The 17,823-nt window shown below is 39.9% G+C and overlaps 1 protein-coding gene across 1 annotated transcript in view; it reads right to left on the minus strand.

Annotated features, from left to right (window-relative positions):
- Window positions 1-1,108: 1,108 nt before the first annotated feature.
- LOC118576261 (zinc finger protein 431-like) overlaps window positions 1,109-17,823 on the minus strand; it is a 53,517-nt gene continuing 36,802 nt past the window's right edge. Inside the window, exons 2-4 of the mRNA XM_036176578.1 lie at window positions 3,627-3,753; window positions 3,377-3,437; window positions 1,109-2,854 (exon numbers count right to left, since the gene is read on the minus strand). Coding sequence (XP_036032471.1) covers window positions 1,231-2,854; window positions 3,377-3,437; window positions 3,627-3,753 — 1,812 coding nt within the window. The 3' untranslated portion in view covers window positions 1,109-1,230. The remainder of the gene's footprint in view (window positions 2,855-3,376; window positions 3,438-3,626; window positions 3,754-17,823) is intronic.

The raw sequence follows: 17,823 nt of genomic DNA on the forward strand, positions 1-17,823 counted from the left end.
ATCACTTATCCATGCAAATGTTTTACTACACTGATTACATTCACAAGGTTTCTCTCCAGTATGTTTTCTTTCATGATAGTAAAGGTGACTTTTAGGTGGAAATGTTTTACCACATTGATTACATTCATAGGGTTTCTCTCCATTATGAATACTTTCATGACTGTGAAGATCAGTTTTATATGTAAATGCTTTACCACATTGATTACATTCAAAGGTTTTCTCTCCAGTATGAATTCTTTCATGACTGTGAAGATAACTTTTATGTGTAAAGGCTTTACCACATTGATTACATTCATAGGGACTCTTTCCAACATGAATTGTTTCGCGAATATGAAGATAGCTTTTACGTGGAAAGGATTTACCACATTGATTACATTCATAAGGTTTCTCTCCAGTATTAATTCTTTCATGACTGAGAGGATGACTTTTATGTCTAAAGGATTTACCACATTGATTACATTCATATGGTTTCTCTCCAGTATGAATTCTCTTATGATTGTGAAGATCACTTATCCATGCAAATGTTTTACTACACTGATTACATTCACAAGGTTTCTCTCCAGTATGTTTTCTTTCATGATAGTAAAGGTGACTTTTAGGTGGAAATGTTTTACCACATTGATTACATTCATAGGGTTTCTCTCCATTATGAATACTTTCATAACTGTGAAGATCAGTTTTATATGTAAATGCTTTACCAAATTGATTACATTCAAAGGTTTTCTCTCCAGTATGAATTCTTTCATGTGTATAAAGAAGACTTTTCCATGCAAATGCTTTACCACATTGATTACATTCATAGGGTTTTTCTCCACTATGAATTCTTTCATGACTGTGAAGGTGACTTTTCCATGCAAAGGTTTTATCACATTGATTACATTCACAGGGTTTCTCTCCAGTATGACTTCTTTCAGGATTGTGAAGATCATGTTTCCATGCAAATGTTTTACCAAATTGATTACATTCATAAGGTTTCTATCCAGTATGACTTCTTTCAGGATTGTGAAGATAATGTTTCCATGCAAATGTTTTACCACATTGATTACATTTATACGGTGTCTATCCAGTATGAATTCTTTCATGACTGTGAAGATGACTTTTCCATGCAAAGGTTTTACCACATTGATTACTCTCATAAGGATTCTCTCCAGTATGAATTCATTCATGATAGTGAAGATCACATTTCCATGCAAATCTTTTACCACATTGATTACATTCATAAGGTTTCTCTCAAGTATGAATTCTTTCATGACTGTGAAGATGACTTTTACGAGTAAAGGATTTACCACACTGATTACATTCATAAGGTTTCTCTCCAGTATGAATTCTCTCATGATTGTGAAGATAACTTTTCCATGCAAATGTTCTACCACATTGACTACATTCATACGGTTTCTCTCCAGTATGAATTCTTTCATGACTGTGAAGAAAACTTTTATGTGTAAAGGCTTTACCACATTGATTACATTCATAAGGCTTCTCTCCAGTATGAATTCTTTCATGATTGTGAAGATCATATTTCCGTGCATATGTTTTACCACATTGATTACATTCATAAGGTTTCTCTCCAGTATGAATTCTATCATGATAGTTAAGATCACGTTTCCGTGCATATGTTTTACCACATTGATTACATTCATAAGGTTTCTCTCCAGTATGACTTCTTTCATGAGGGTGAAGATCATATTTCCGTGCAAATGTTTTACCACATTGATTACATTCATATGGTTTCTCTCCAGTATGAATTTTTTCATGACTGTAAAGATGACTTTTACGAGTGAAGGATTTACCACATTGATTACATTCATAAGGTTTCTCTCCAGTATGAATTCTTTCATGACTGTGAAGATGACTTTTACGTGTAAAGGATTTTCCACATTGATTACATTCATAAGGTTTCTCTCCAATATGAATTCTTTCATGAATGTGAAGATTACTTTTACGTGTAAAGGATTTACCACATTGATTACATTCATATGGTTTCTCTCCAGTATGAATTCTTTCATGATTGTGAAGATTACGTTTGCATGCAAATGTTTTACTACACTGATTACATTCATAGGGTGTATTTCCAATATGACTTTTTTCATGATTGAGAAGATGACTCTTTTGTGCAAATGCTCTACCACACTGATTGCATTCATAAGATTTCACACCACTATGACTTCTTTCATATTGTTTAAGAATACTGGGATATGTAAAAGCTTTACCACATTGCTTATCTTCATACTGTTTCATTAAAGCATTAGTTCTGGGTAATTGAAGATAACTATGATGTGCAAAAGCTTTAAAACTTTCATTATATCCAGAGGGTTTAATTTTCAAATGCGTTCTTTGATGTAATTGTAAAGGGCAATCATATATAAATGTTTTATCAGGTTGTTTGCATTCATAGGATTCCTCTTCTTTATGGGTTCTTTTGCATGTTTCAAGATATGTGTGATGGTTCATGCCTTTAGTACATGGCTCACAAATATCAGTTCCTTTTTCCATGTGAGTTTTTACATTTCTTTGAAGAGAACTGGAAGAACTGAGAGGTTTACCACACTGATTGCATTCATAACATTTTCCTATAGTGGGAGTCACATTGCAGGTACAACATGACCCAGTACAGACAGAAAAATTTCCAAGTTCTTTGTACTCATAAGGCTTTTTTCCATTGTAAGTATGTTGGTGTAGTTCCAGTGAAGTTGGAAATCCAATTAATTCTACACTTGTTTCATGATCACACTGTCTACTCACAGTGGTAACCACTGCATATCTTTTGATTTTTCTGGGTGAGAGACAGGTACTTATCTTCTTTCCAGATCCATTGTTGTCACATGGCTTATATCCAGAGTGACAGATGATATACCTGTTAAGAGAAAATAGCAATCAAAGGTTTTTCACATTGCATTCACAAAGTGTAACTTTTTGTTCCTCAAAGAGATGTATTCAGGGATTAAGTTTTCTTCACAAGGACAGCATTCTGAAATCTCATAAACTGCCCCTTAAACTAAACGATGATTACTCTCTTCAAGTATATGAGTAACACAAGCTTAACTAAAGGACAATTTGCTTATGAACATTTTTTGGACATACTCTAAACCCCTAATCAATGTGAATGCCTTTCCATTAGTTGAATGGAATGAAACTAAATGGACGCCTGGATCTCAGGGAGTTAAGATTGATTTGGTGACATCAGTTAAGGCGTTGTTTCTTTGTTTTGTCTCTTACAGGAACACGTTGCAAACACATGAGGTACATGATATTGTAAGAATTTAATAATCATCACAAAGCAGTAATTATATGTATGTTGGTTTTCATTAAATGTCAGGGCACTTTAAAAGTTCTTCAGAGACATAAATGTATCTATCACCTTGAACATGTAAATTACCTTCCATTTCTTCCAGAACCTTGACAACGTTCTCCAATATTCTGGTCCTCCCATTTGTAGCCTAAAATATAGTACCAGAAATGAATGATATATTATCGGGAATTATGCAAATTTTGAGTTATTATCTTCAGTGAAACTTAGAACCATTCCTAATTTATTTATCACATTCTTCTTTCACAGTGGAACAAAAATTCCTAAGAAAGGTTTATACCTGTAAGTTAAAAATTGAAGGGAAAACTCACATTCTTACCTATAGCAGTGAGATTATCACAGGTTTCCAGCATCACATCTCTGTAGAGACTCTTCTGGGAAGGATCCAGCAAAGCCCATTCTTCATGGGTGAAGTTCACTTGCACATCCTCATAGGTCATTGTATCCTAAAAATCACATACACATATGAAACAGAAATGGGAAGATTGGATACTCTGAAATGTACACATCAGTGGGTTTATATTTACATAATTATGTGTTGCTTGACAAATTTATTTCTTATCACAGCATTTCAAATGCAATCAGCAAACCATTTTAGAGGGAATTAGAGAAAGAGGATTATGACTCTCATTTCTGATCCCTATGAATACTACATGGCATTGCAAGAGAAATGCTGAGCTATATACAGAGAGAGATATTCAAAAAAAGCAATACCATTGGGTAAACAACAGCACACTTGTTTCAAAATTACTGACATCAAAAAAAGGGTGGACAAGATGGGCATGGTGGTGCACACTTTTAATCCCCAAACTCAGGAGACAGAGATAAGTGAATCTCTGTGATTTCCAAGGCAGCCTGGTCTATGTAGAGATTTCTATGATAGTCAAATGTACATATTGAGACCCTGTCAAACAAAGAAAAACACTGAGCACAAGGGGCTCACTCTAAACTCTCAATGAGCTAAACATAGATTCTAAAAATGTACTTGGCTTTCAGAAAACTGGAGTGACTCATTTGAACTATACAGCTAATGTGATATTCCTATGGAAAAATTTCATTTTTATTACGTTACTGACACACATATCAAAATGATTCTCTCAAACATTAGTGACGGAAAGGTTGCTGTTAAACCATAAAAGAAAACAAACAAACAAGCAAAAATCCCAGTAAATGTAAATATGGATCAACAGTTAAGATCATCTTTTCCTTTTACAAAGGATCTGCATCAGTACCTGGGACTAACAGTGATAATAGCCAACATGCAAGTCTCCTGATTTAAGGTAAATTCCACAAGGAGACATCACCTAGGTCAGGTGGACATTAAGTAATGGCTTTACACAATTTGGCATGGACCTTCCCTTCATATACTGGGACTTCGAGGGCACGGCACAGAGAAGAGAAAAGAGAATGGAAGAACTAGATGGAGAAGAACTTGAGAGGAACAAACTGAGATGGGGAAGAACTACATTGAAGGGCTAGAAGAAAGTAATAGAACTATGAGATGGAAGATGAGGAAGAGCCAGATGGGGAAGAACAAGATGTGGAAGAACAAGACGAGAGAGAAGGAGAGATGGGAGAGGAGCTCATATAGGAAAGAACTAGATGGACGACACTCTAGAAGGGGCAGAACTAGATGAAGGAATTAAGATAGAACCTGGAGGGGACAACAGATAAATGTAAAGAGTAATTGGGCAAGAAAGGAGCTAAATGTGAGAGCAGAATATAAGCTTGTAACTGACACAGAATAATAAAGTATATGGACCAAAGAATTTCATGTTCATAGATTCATTATTTTTCATCAATGATTAATTATCAGCTGGTTGCAGATTCTTCCTGGACCCTGGGAAGAAACTATCAGGGGCTGAATCCCCATAGTCCCCATTAAAACACACACACACACACACACACACACACACACACACACATAAATATGTGTATGTATGGAGTAGAGTTGACAACAGTCTTTGCTCTATAGATTCAAGTTTCTTGAATGTAATTTTTGAAGATTAATAGTGTATCATGTTAACTTATTTTTTCTCATATACATCATCATAATTGTTTGCCTGCTTTTATATTGATAAAAGATTCAACTTTTAAATATTTGAGGAAGTAAAACTGTAGTTTTAAAATTAAAGATTTAATACTTGGAGTTTTGGTTGGAGAGATGGCTCAGCTGTTAAGAGAACATACTGCTTTTTTGAAGGGAACTCAAGATTAATTCCATAACCTATACCAGGGAGAAAAAGTTTGCCTCAAAAAAAAAAAAAAAAAACACCACACACACACACACACACACACACACACACACACACACAAAACAGACAAAAAGGCACAGAGACATATCTTTCTTTAAGGTTTTATGAAATGGGCTCTTACTATGCAGCACTAGGTGTCCTAGAACTCACTATGTGATGTTGGTCAAAGAGAACACTTAAAAAGATACAATTAATATAGAGTCAATTTTGACTCACAGGCCAGGAAACCCAGCATGTCTGACCTTACTGACACAAGTGAATGGACTACCTTGCAAATATGTTAATGATACAAAATCACGCTCTGCACAAAATTAACTGCAGAAGGATCCTACACCTGAATATTCAGTTCCACTACAGTGATCAGGGCTCTGTGAGTTAACAGTCTTCCTTCCACCAGGCATAACACAAGGGGCGCATGTGGGCGCACTACACGCTGATGTCACAATAAGTAAATACCCAAGCACAGTGTCCACATCCCCGTGTTCTGTGTAGGCCCCGCCGCCACCTCTGGGGCATATGCAAGTTATTCAGAGGCTGCCAGACTTTGGAGCTGCAGGAACAGCAGGGAACTCAGACCTCCAGGGCTGCTGCCTTTGTAGGTTCCCACAGCCCCGGGATCCACCCCGGGCCCGCGACTCCTTCCCGCGAGGGGTCCTTGGCCCCTCACTCACCATGGCGAATTCCGAACTCGCCCCGCTCTCCTCACAGCTCCTGGCAGCAGGTCACAGCGCAGCACACAGAACAAAAAAGTCTCACTCAGGCTCAGAGCCGCCAAGCCAGAAGAATGGCGGACAGGAAATGCCCACCCTATTCGGACTGGAGGCCCTGATTGGCTAGTGATTCCTGAGTGACAGGAACAGCTCCCCTAGGGACAGAGTACCTTGAAGGGACACAGGACAGTGTTTCCCAGCCCTGGCTTCTGCCTCAGGCACAGAGCTGTCCCTGACAGGCTGACATTGGCTTTGCTGCAAAACTTGGAACTGGACTGCAAGGTCGTCCCTGCACCTTTCCGGCAGTCAGATAGGCACTTCTTCGTCCTGGACACAGGGTGTTAGTTCTCAAACCAGGGACAAATGGCTGAGGCGCCTAATGACCATTTCCAAGCAAGACATTATCTGCCAGATTCTCCCTGCATCCCTCAGCCCTTACCTGTTACAGGGTAGGGCTGGCAAGCCCCGCCCACTGCCCTGAACTTCTCCAGTCCAAGGGCTGCGTTGCCTTTCCCTACATAAACCAACCATTATGGTAACCTTGATTTTCCACATCTAAGGTTCCTGAACTCTTGGTCTATCTCTCCTCTGACCTAGCTCCTCTTCTCACATTGTTCAAGCTCATGTCTGCTCTGAATTCCCTCTAATGTCCCTGCCTCTCCCTGCATTCTGCCTTTTATCAAAAAAATTTTCTCCTCCACCATACCTAGTAACAGCCATGTCCTTTCCTTTTTTATTTCTTAGAACCTCCATATTCTTATGTCAATCCTAGGGCAGGCCACCCCTTTCTGTGGACTATGCAAGTGAGCTACTCAGGGACCTTCTGTCTGGGCAGGTAAAATGACATTTCACTCCTTTCCCATCTCTGTTATGCTTCTAGGCCTGTGTCCCCAGCACCTGAAACGCTGACTACAGGAAGTCCAGACTGACTTGGTGATGGAGGCTTCCGCAGGTCCTGCAATCTCAGTAGAAAGTCCCTGAACTCAGGTGTTACCCAGTAGGGCCAGAGTAACTTTTAGGTTAGGCACCTCCTTTGTAGCACCATGGCAGCCTGCAGAGTGGGATAAGGGACGCCACCATCACACCCAGAGAGAGAAGTTTGGTACCTAAAACCTTTGCTGGGACCAGCTACTTACTGATTCAGATCTTAACTCTGACCAAATTCTTGGGAGTTCAGGACGCATTTCTGGGGCACTAGTCAGGTTTGCTATGAAACTGAGAAAGGACAAAGAAAACCTGTCAGTTTCGTGGACAACCATACATCAAGCCAGCTGTGGAAAATGTACTATGATTTTCACTTGTGTAAACTCTGATTTAAAAAAAAAAATGTATTAAATATCTGCAATCTCTTAATCACCTATTCTGTAGAAAAACCCACCAATACAGAATTTTAGTCAACTAAACCCAACAGGATCAAAATATTTTAACTTAATCACTCCATATTTACTAGACAGCCTCTTGTTATTGACAGCTAAATTATACATATTTTACTACCTACATTACATGTGAGTTCTCAGATTTAATTTTTTCTCAATTCTTCATCATTACTGAAAATTAGGTAAGCCAAATGAAGAAAAAGTGTTTTCACATCATTCTCCTATTATTTCATTTTCTTTGTCGGGGTCTTACTCTACCACCCTTCCTGGTCTTGAACCCATCACACAGACCTGGCTAGCCTTGAGATCATAAAGATCACTGCCTCTGCTGAAGAGTGCTAAGATTAAAGGTCTGCACCACCATGACTGACTTGTATTAATTATTCACATTTAGTCATTAAATAAACAGAAGTTAGGGTGGCACACAACTATCCTCTGTACTGAGCACACTGTGGCAGGAGGATCACTGTGAGATTTAGGAAAGCCTGGGTTAGAAAAGAGACCCTATCTCAAACAGCAAATAGCAAAGATTGTGCAGGCTCTGCAAGCCCAGGGTTTTGGACCATTAGTGTCAGTCTTTGTCCTGGAGTCCAAATGGATCTACGGCACATTGGCCTTTGCCCCACAGTCCATTATCCACTTTTTGACACCCCTGTCTGGAATCTATGATGGTGCTGAAGCATCAGCCAGCAGCAGTGGAAATGAAATGACGATCACCGGTCCAGCTGCTTTACTGCTGTGCTCCACTGCTCTATAAAGGAATTTTATCCTGTGTCCTGCCTGCAGCCATTCCACTGAGGATTCTTTAAGCTACACTAACACTTGAATGGCATGTTCAGTCTGGCTCACTATATGATTTCTAGTGCAGATAATATACTTTCCCAGGGCTACTCATTTCTACCTCACCTTGGAAAATACCAAGTGTAGGCACATGCTAATGTGGATTGCAGAAGTGGTTGAACAGTCATTGACAGCCCCTTGAGCGATCAGAGGTTTGTAGTGGTATATTTGATCGCACTGTGTACCCTGATTTTTCCTTTGTTAAACTATGTAAAGATGTATTGCATTTGGTATGTTGTGGAATATTTTGTTTAACTATGTAAATTGTTTAAGTATGTAAAGTTGTGTTGCTGATTTATCCTGACTGCTTAAGTCACCTGATTGGTCGAATAAAAAGTAGAATGGCCAGTAGATATGCAGAGGAGGCATAAGTGGGGCTAGTGGAAAAGGAAGAAAAGAAGGAAGAAGAAGAAAGGGGAGCGAGCTAGCCAGACTTGGAGTAAACAGGAAAGAGCAATGGAGAGTATATAGATGAGGTAAGTGAGTCTTGGAGCACCACATATATTTTTAGAAATGGGTTAATTAAAGCCAGAAATGCTAGCTACAAACAAGCTTAAACTAGACAGAGCATTCATAACTAATAGTATGTCTTCACATCATGCTTTGGAGGCTGGCAGTCTAAGAAAGCCTGCTACATTTTAAGCCCAATGTGTTGCCTGGTAAGCCAAAAAAACCTGCTGTACCACAGCATCAAATTCCCAGAGCTGGGGTGGTAAATTTGTCTTCCAGTTAAATGCAGCTCTCTGCCCAAGCCTGTTTGCATAAGGCTTACTCTTGGACCTGAGGATGAGGCAGAACCAGTCACCAGTGTCAGGTGCTAAGTGGAGCCTGGTCAGTTGAGGTTTGGCTCAGGAGATCAGAAAAGACTATATGCATACATTACGGACAGGTCTGGATGGAATAAAAATATCAAAACACATTATATTATGCATAAAATGTGCTTAAGTACATAAAAAAAATCATAAAATGGGTATCGTCAATAATAGAACAAATAAATAGCTTGTAAATAATGTCAATTCTTTAAAGAGAGAGTAAAGTAATATTTAAAAAAGCTACATAAAGATGGGGAAAAAACAGGCATTCTCCATCCTATATGGTTTTGTGTTGACGTTGAATTTTTTAAATGCTGATATTTGAATGACAGCTGTTGTGAACACTGGGTTGTAAAAGAGACTGCTGAATAAAACCAGCCTAGGTATTTAAGGGATGGCTTAACTTTAAATGGAATACAGAAAACTTATTGCATTTAGGGAGAGGTTACATATTTGTTTCCACAGGAAATGAAAGGCTGAAGATTCCTTCAAAATGAACAGAGATCAGGAGTGATCAGAAGAGATCCCCTGAAAATATTGACCACTGATATAAAAAAAATTAAGAAAAAAACTACCAGGCAAGTGACATGTATGCTGATCCCTTTACATGGGAACAGCTCTGAAACTGTATGAGACATGATACATCTTGTTGGCTACAGAGTTTTCATACTGATTTGGTTATACAGTCCAAACTGACATAAAGTTGACAGATGCCTTTTATCTGCACAAACATAAAAGAAAAAATCCTTCATAACTGAATTGTTCACAACACATTCCATACTTACATTAATGCAAGGACATGTGTTACCTTTAAACGCTTGTGTGCTTTCAGAAAAAAAAAAAAAAGACCAGACACCAATAAAGACAAGTTAGCCCAGGTGGCACAGCTTCTCAGAATGCCCCTATTAAAGTTTTCACAAAACTCATTAGAACAACTTCAAAGCAGCTAGCAGAGGGAGTCCTACCACACAGAGTACTCCAGCAAGGTGTCAGATAAGCCCTTCAATTTTCCATTACACAGAGACTGGACAACAAATGTTACAAGTAGTTTTCCTGGGACTTGATCATTATCTCAACACTGTCAGCATCCCCTAAAGATACTGTCACCCTCAAATAGCAAGAAACAGTCTAAAGAACAAAATGCCATAATATTCTAGAGGTTGGGTGAGTGGACTTGGTGATTCTGTGGGATATGGATGTTTGTCATCATTTAGGGGTGGTATAGGATTATACGCTAAAAAGACAACTATTAATATCAAATACTTTACATTGGTATAATTTTGATGTATTGATACAACTTTAAAATTATTTTTGTTACACTGTTTCTACTCTTGTTTTGGGTATTATGCTTATACAGCTCATGTAAAAATGGAATGAATAATTAAAAAATGCAGGTTATAACATCAGTTAAGTCCAATATTTCTCTGTTAAGTTTCAATTTGGCAGAGCTTTCCATAGGTGAAAGTGGGGGTGTGGAAATCTCCGACTATTAATGTGTGTGGTTTTATATGGGATTTAATATTAGTAATGTTTGTTTTACATATGTTTACCCTTGTGTTTGGGGCATAAATGTTCAGAATTGAAATTTCATCTTGGTAGATCTTTTCTGTGATGAGTATATAATGCCCTTCATCATCTCTTTTGATTGATTTTAGTTTGAAGTCTATTTTGGTGGATATTAGGATGGCTACATCAGCTTGCTTCTTAAAACCATTTGATTGGAAAGTCTTTGTCCAGCCTTTTATGCTTAGGTAGTGTCTATCTTTGAATTTGAGGTGTGTTTCTTGTATGGAGCACAAAGATGGGTCCTTTATTCGTTTCCATTCTGTTAGTCTGTGTCTTTTTATAGGTGAATTAAGTCCATTGATATTAAGGGATATTAATGACCAGTGATTGTTCATTCCTGTTATTATTTTTATTTTTTGGTGGTAGTGTGTGTATACTTCTCTTCTTTGGGGTTTACTGTTGTGGTATTATCTGTTGCCTGTGTTTTTCAGGGTGTATCTGACTTACATAGGTTGGAATTTTCCTTCTAGTGTTTTCTGTAGGGCTGGCTTTGTGGTTAAGTATTGTTTAAATCTGGTTTTGTCTTGGAAGGTTTTGTTCACTCCATCTATGATGATTGAAAATTTTTTCGGGGTATATTAGTCTAGGCTGGCATCCATGGTCTCTTAGTGTCTGCATTATATCTGTCCAGGTCCTTCTGGCTTTCAAAGTCTCCATTGAGAAATCGGGTGTTATTCTGATGGACTTGCCCCTATAAGTCACTTGGCCTTTTTCCTTTGCTGCCCTTAATATTCTTTCTTTATTATGTACATCATTTAGTTTTTAAATATTATGCGGTGAGGGGACTTTTTTGGAGGGTCTAGTCTGTTTGGTGTTCTATTGGCTTCTTGTATCTGCATTGGCATTTCCTTCTTTAAGTTGGGAAAGTTTTCTTCTATGATCTTGTTAAATATATTTTCTGTGCCTTTTAGTTGATATTCTCCTTCCTCTAACTCTATTATTCATAGGTTTGGTGTTTTCATGCTGTCCCAAATTTCATGGACATTTTGGGTCATGACTCTATTGGCTTTAGTGCTTTCTTTGACTGATGAACCTATTTCTTCTACCATATCTTCAACACCAGAGATCCTCTCTTCCATTTCTTGCATTCTGTTGGTTATACTTGCATCTGAAGTTCCTGTTCATTTACTCAGATTTTTTATTTCCAGCATTCGCTCTGCTTGTGTCTTCTTCATTTATTCTACTTCCCTTTTCAGGTCTTGGACTACTTCAATCATCTGTTTCATTGCTTTTTCATGATTTTCTTTCAGGGAATTATTGTTTTTGTCTGCTTTATTTGTCCTTTTCTCTAGATTTATAGCGTTCTTCCCATTTTTTGTTTTTCTGTTCCTCCACTTTATTTTTGATTTCTTCTATATAAGGCTCTAGCCTCTTCATGATGTTATTTATAAGGTTGTTTTCTTCTGCTTCTTCCATCTGTAATGTTCAGGTCTAGCTGTCGGAGCAGGGCTAGGTTCCAGTGATGCTGTAATACTCTATATTTTGTTTTATGTACTTCTGCCTTGACGTCTGCCCATCTCCTTGTGGATTCGTTCTTGGTCTTATCAGTGTATTTGTTCCAGACAGAGGTGACAGACTTAGGGAGCCTCTCTCGGTACAGATTGAAGCTCTGGGCCAGAGGGGAGCTCTGGTTCAGATGGAAGTGCTGGCCAGATGGGAGCTGGGGACTGCTCTCTGAATCTCAGGAAGTGGCTGAGGTCTTTGTATCTTGTCCAGATGGGAACTCCAGGGCGGAATAGCAGCTGGGGGCTCCAGTCCAGATGGGAGTTCAGGGGCACGATGGAACCTGGGAATTGTTTTTAAGTATCAAGTGGCTAGGGTCTCAGTATCTTGTCCAGATGAGAGCTCCAGGGCAAGATGGAAATCTGGTTCAGATGAGAGCTGAGGGCTGGTCTCTGAATCTCAGGAAGTGGCTGGGGTCTCGGGCAGATGGGTGTGGTGGCATGGTGTGGAAATTGTAGGGTCTGCCTGCAGACTTGGAAAAGGGGAACCTTCACACAGGGCCCGACAAATGGCCAGAAACTGGGGCCGAGTTGGGTAGTCTTCCCAGGATGGCTGGTGCCCAGGGGTGGAAGCTAGCAGTGGGGCCCTCTCTGATTATAACCCCAGGCACTCATCTCTGGTCCACATAGGAGTTTCAGGACAGGATGGATGCTGGGTGCTGGTTTCTTAGTCTCCGGAAGTGGCTGGGATCTCCGGTAGATGGGTGTGGGGGCAGGGAGTGGAGGTTGTAGGGTCCACCAGAGGCTCTTGGAGAGCGGGAACCTTCCCAGTGGGGTTGGGAGGTCCTGCTCTATAGCCAGAGCAAAGAGACAACAAAAGGAAATTAAGGGGATACAAATTGGAAAGGAAGAAGTCAGGCTTTCCCTATTTGCAGATGACATGATAGTATACATGAGTGACCCCAAAAATTCAACCAAGGAACTGATAGAGCTTACAAATACCTTCAGCAATATAGCAGGATACACGATCAACTCAAAAAAATTCAGTAGCCCTCCTATATACAATAGACAAACAGGCTGAGAAGGAAATCAGAGATACATCACCTTTTACAATAGCCACAAAAGATATAAAATACCTTGGGGATACTCTAACTAAGCATGTGAAGGACCTATATGACAAGAACTTCAAGTCCCTGAAAAAAGAAATTGAAGATGTCAGAAAATGGAAAGATCTCCAATGTTCATGGATAGGCAGGATTAACATAGTAAAAATGGTGATATTACCAAAGGCAATCTACAGATTCAACGCAATCCCCATCAAAATACCAACACAATTCTTCACAGACCTGCAAAGAATAATACTCAACTTCATATGGAAAAATAAAAAACCCAGGATAGCCAAATGAATCCTGTACAATAAAACAACCTATGGAGGCATCACAATCCCCAACCTCACGCCCTACTAAAGAGCTACAGTAATAAACACAGCTTGGTACTGGAATAAAAAACGACATATGGACCAATGGAATCGAATTGATGACCCTGACATTAACCCACATACCTATGAATATATAATTTTTGACAAAGAAGCCAAAAATGTACAATGGAAAAAAGAAAGCATCTTCAACAAATGGTGTTGGCATAACTGGATGTCAATGTGTAGAAGGTTGCAAATGGATCCATATGTGTCACCTTGCAAAAAACTTAAATCCAAGTGGTTCAAAGACCTCAACATAAATCCAGTTACTCTGAACCTGATGGAAGAGAAACTAGGAAGTAGTCTTGAACTTATTGGCACCAGAGATCACTTTCTAAATATAACACCAGTAGCACAGACACTGAGAGAGACAATCAATCAATGGGACCTGTTGAAACAGAGAAGCTTTTGTAGAGCAAAGGACACAGTCAACAAGATGGAGCGACAGCATACAGAAATGGTAAAGGTCTTCACCAACCCCACATCTGACTGATATCCAGAATATGTAAAGAACTCAAGAAATTAGACATTAAAATGCCCCACAGTCCAATTAAGAATGGGCTATAGAACTAAACAGAGAATTCTCAACAGAGGAAGTTCAAATGGCTGAAAGACATTTAAGGAATTGCTCAATATCCCTAATTATCCAGGAAATGCAAATCAAAACAACTCTGAGATACCACCCTACATCTGTCAGATTGGTTAAGATCAAAAACACAGAAGACAGGTTATGTTGGAGAGCATGTGGAGCAAGGGGAACTCTGCTCCACTGCTGGTGGGAATGGAAGCCTGTACAGCCACTTTGGAAATCAATATGGCGCTTCCATAGAAAATTGGGAATCCATCTCCCCCAAGATCCAGCTGTAGCATTCTTGGGAATATACCCAAGGAATGCTCAATCATACCACAAGGGCATTTGCTCAGCTATGTTCATATCAGCATTGTTAGTAATGGCCAGAACCTGGAAACAATCTAGATACCCTTCAACTGAAGAGTGGATAAAGAAAATATGATACATATACACAATGGAATACTACTCAGCAGAGAAAAACAATGACATCATGAGGTTTGCAGGAAAATGGATGGATCTAGAAAAAAATCATCGTTAGTGAGGTAACCCAGACTCAGAAGGATGAACATGGTATGTACTCACTAATAGGAGGATACTAGATGTAAAACAAAAATGACTAGACTGCTAAACAAATCTAGTGAGGCTACCTGGAAAAAAGGACCCTAGGAAAGACACAGGGATTGCCCAATAATAGAGAAATGGATGAGATCTACATGAACAACCTGGACAACAGTGGGAATAATGAAGTGCAAGGTTTGAAGGAGAGAAAGTTTAGGGGAGCAGGAGATCCCAGCTGGATCAAGAACAGAAAGGGAGAACAAGGAATAACAGACCATGATAAATGATGACCACATGAGAACAGGAATAGGTTAGTGCTCGAGAGGTCCCCAGAAATCCACAATGCTACATCCTCTGTAGACTGCTGGCAATGGTCGAGAGAAAGCCTGATCTGACCTAGTCTGGTGATCAGATGGCCAAAGACCTTAACTCTCATGCTGGAACTCTCGTCCAATAACTGATGGAAGTGCAAGCAGAGATCCTTGGACAGGCCCCAGGTGCAGCTCCAGGAGTCCAATTATCAAGAAAGAGGAGTGACCATAAGAGTGTGAATTGTTGAAACCAAGATTGGAAAAGCACAGGGACACATAGCTAAACTAATGGAAGCACATGAATTATGAACCAAAGGCTGTGGAGCCTCCAACTGGATCAGGCCCTCTGGATAAGTGAGCCAACTGAATAGCTTGAACTGTTTGGGAGGCACCCAGGCACTGGGACCCAGACCTGTTCTTAGTGCATGAGCTGCTGTTTGGAACCTTGGACTTACACAGGGACACTTTGCTCAGCATGGAGGGAGGGGACTGAACTTGCCTGTACTGAATCCACCAGGTTTTAATGAGTCCCCAGGGGAGTCTTAGACCCTGATGATATGGGAATGGAGGGGAGGAGCTGGGGAGAATGTGGGAGCTGGGGTGGGAGGGGGGAGGACAGGGGAACCCATGGCTGATGTGTAAAATTAAAACACAAATATAATAAATTTTAAAAAGGAGTAAAAAAAAGAAAAAAAGAAAACCCCAATCTGCCCCCCCAAAAAAGACTGAGTAATTATATTTAAATCCATAATTCACCAGGACATATGCATATTACATTTAGAAGAAAAAATATAAAGATTATTGCTATATTTATACTAACCCATAACATCCCTGTCATAATGTGGCAACCTTCAATTACTCTTTTTTTGGATATACTGTATAAACAGGGAAAACCCAGCAATAAGCATATGGTTTTCACAGTATATATGTCATCCATTCTGACTAAGTACTCAATGCTTTTCTAGGAGTACACAAGAAATGGAATCTAAAGAATGCAGGAGATAAAAATTGAAGAGGAAAACTTATTAACAGAAGGTCTGTGAATCTTTGAGTCTGGTGAAGTGAATTCCACATTACCCAGATTCTATACCCACAGTTCATGAATGTTTATATGTGTTTTTAGTTTTATTGATTACTGCAATAGTCCCAGGACATACCCCTGTATTTTTTACCAAGATCTTCCTTCACCTGCGAATTATTTTTAATATTTTCTTCCTGTAGGCTCTGTTTTTGATGCCCTTCATTCAAAATAAATTACAAGCTAAAACTTATGATTATAACATCTTCACTGCAACAAGATTTCATCCATGGGACTGGAGAGATGGCTCAGAGTTAAGAGTAGTGCCTGCTCTTCCAGAGGTCCTGAGTTCAATTCCCACTAACCACATGGTGGCTCACTACCATCTGTAGTTAGATCTGGTGCCCTCTTCTGGCGTGCCTGCATACATGCAGGGAGAACACTTGTACACATAATAAATAAACCTTAAAAAAAAAAAAAAAGATTTCATCCATGACCAAAGAGAATCAGTACTGAGGCATGAAGTCTTCTTAGTGGATTTGTTCACAAATTTAAACTAAGAAGCTGCACATGTTAAAGCCATTCAGGTTGATGCAAACCAGTTCACATACCCTAATCAAGGAGCTAATCTATCAGTAAAAAGGTTATGTTTCAAAAGTGCAACGGTGAGCTATGGCAGTAACTCTACTGTGTGTGTGTGTGTGTGTGTGTGTGTGTGTGTGTGTGTGTGTGTGTGTGTGTGTGATACTGTTACCATTACAGGGTAAACACGTCAGTAATGAAAACTCTGTACAGCATAGAATGTTAATCATTGTGTAAATATGGCTTTCACTTATATATGATGGATCAGTATTGGTTCATGAGTTCGCTTAGTAATCTTTAGTGTAATGAGGAGAGTTGCCTTCTTACTGCCCCACCGAACAATGAATGTGTGAGGCATGAGAAATGGCCCTGAGGTCACAAGAGCAGGAGAACCATCCCTGCCCCACATCACCAGCAACACCAGGGATATCCAGCCCTGCAACTCACCAGGTTAACACAACAGAGCCCACCTTCTTGGCAGAGGTGTGGGTGAGCTAGCCCTGATGTTGTAAGCTTGGGAGAGCTGTCCTCACTACTCTTCTGTCGTGTGGTGGTGTGGAGGGTGAGAGATACCCCTCCTTACCTTCCCCCTACTGCCTGCAACAGAGAGCAACCATTCCCCTTACTGGCTGCAGAACTCAGGAAACAGTACCTGCATCTGGTCTAGGCAGCACAGCAGAGCTACCTGGTGTTCAGAGCAGAGGGTGACACAGCCAAGATGTCATAATCAAGGGAGACCTGTCCCCATTGCTCATCTGCCATATGTCAACATTGGGCAGAAGAGAGATGTCTTCCCACAACTCCCGCCCATCAACACCTGAGACAAGTAGGGGAGCTGGCCCTAGGGTCATAAGAGTGGGAGGGCTGTCCCTGCCCCTGACCAGGTGAGAACATGGGAGAACTGGCAGGCAGACCAACCCAGCAGCTGCTCAGGGCCAGAACCAGGGTTATGATTTGGCAAGCCCCAAAATCTATTCCATCTATGGTCTGCTGGAGCA

Source organism: Onychomys torridus, unplaced genomic scaffold (genome assembly GCF_903995425.1).
Source record: "Onychomys torridus unplaced genomic scaffold, mOncTor1.1, whole genome shotgun sequence".
NCBI classification, from domain to species: Eukaryota; Metazoa; Chordata; class Mammalia; order Rodentia; family Cricetidae; genus Onychomys; species Onychomys torridus.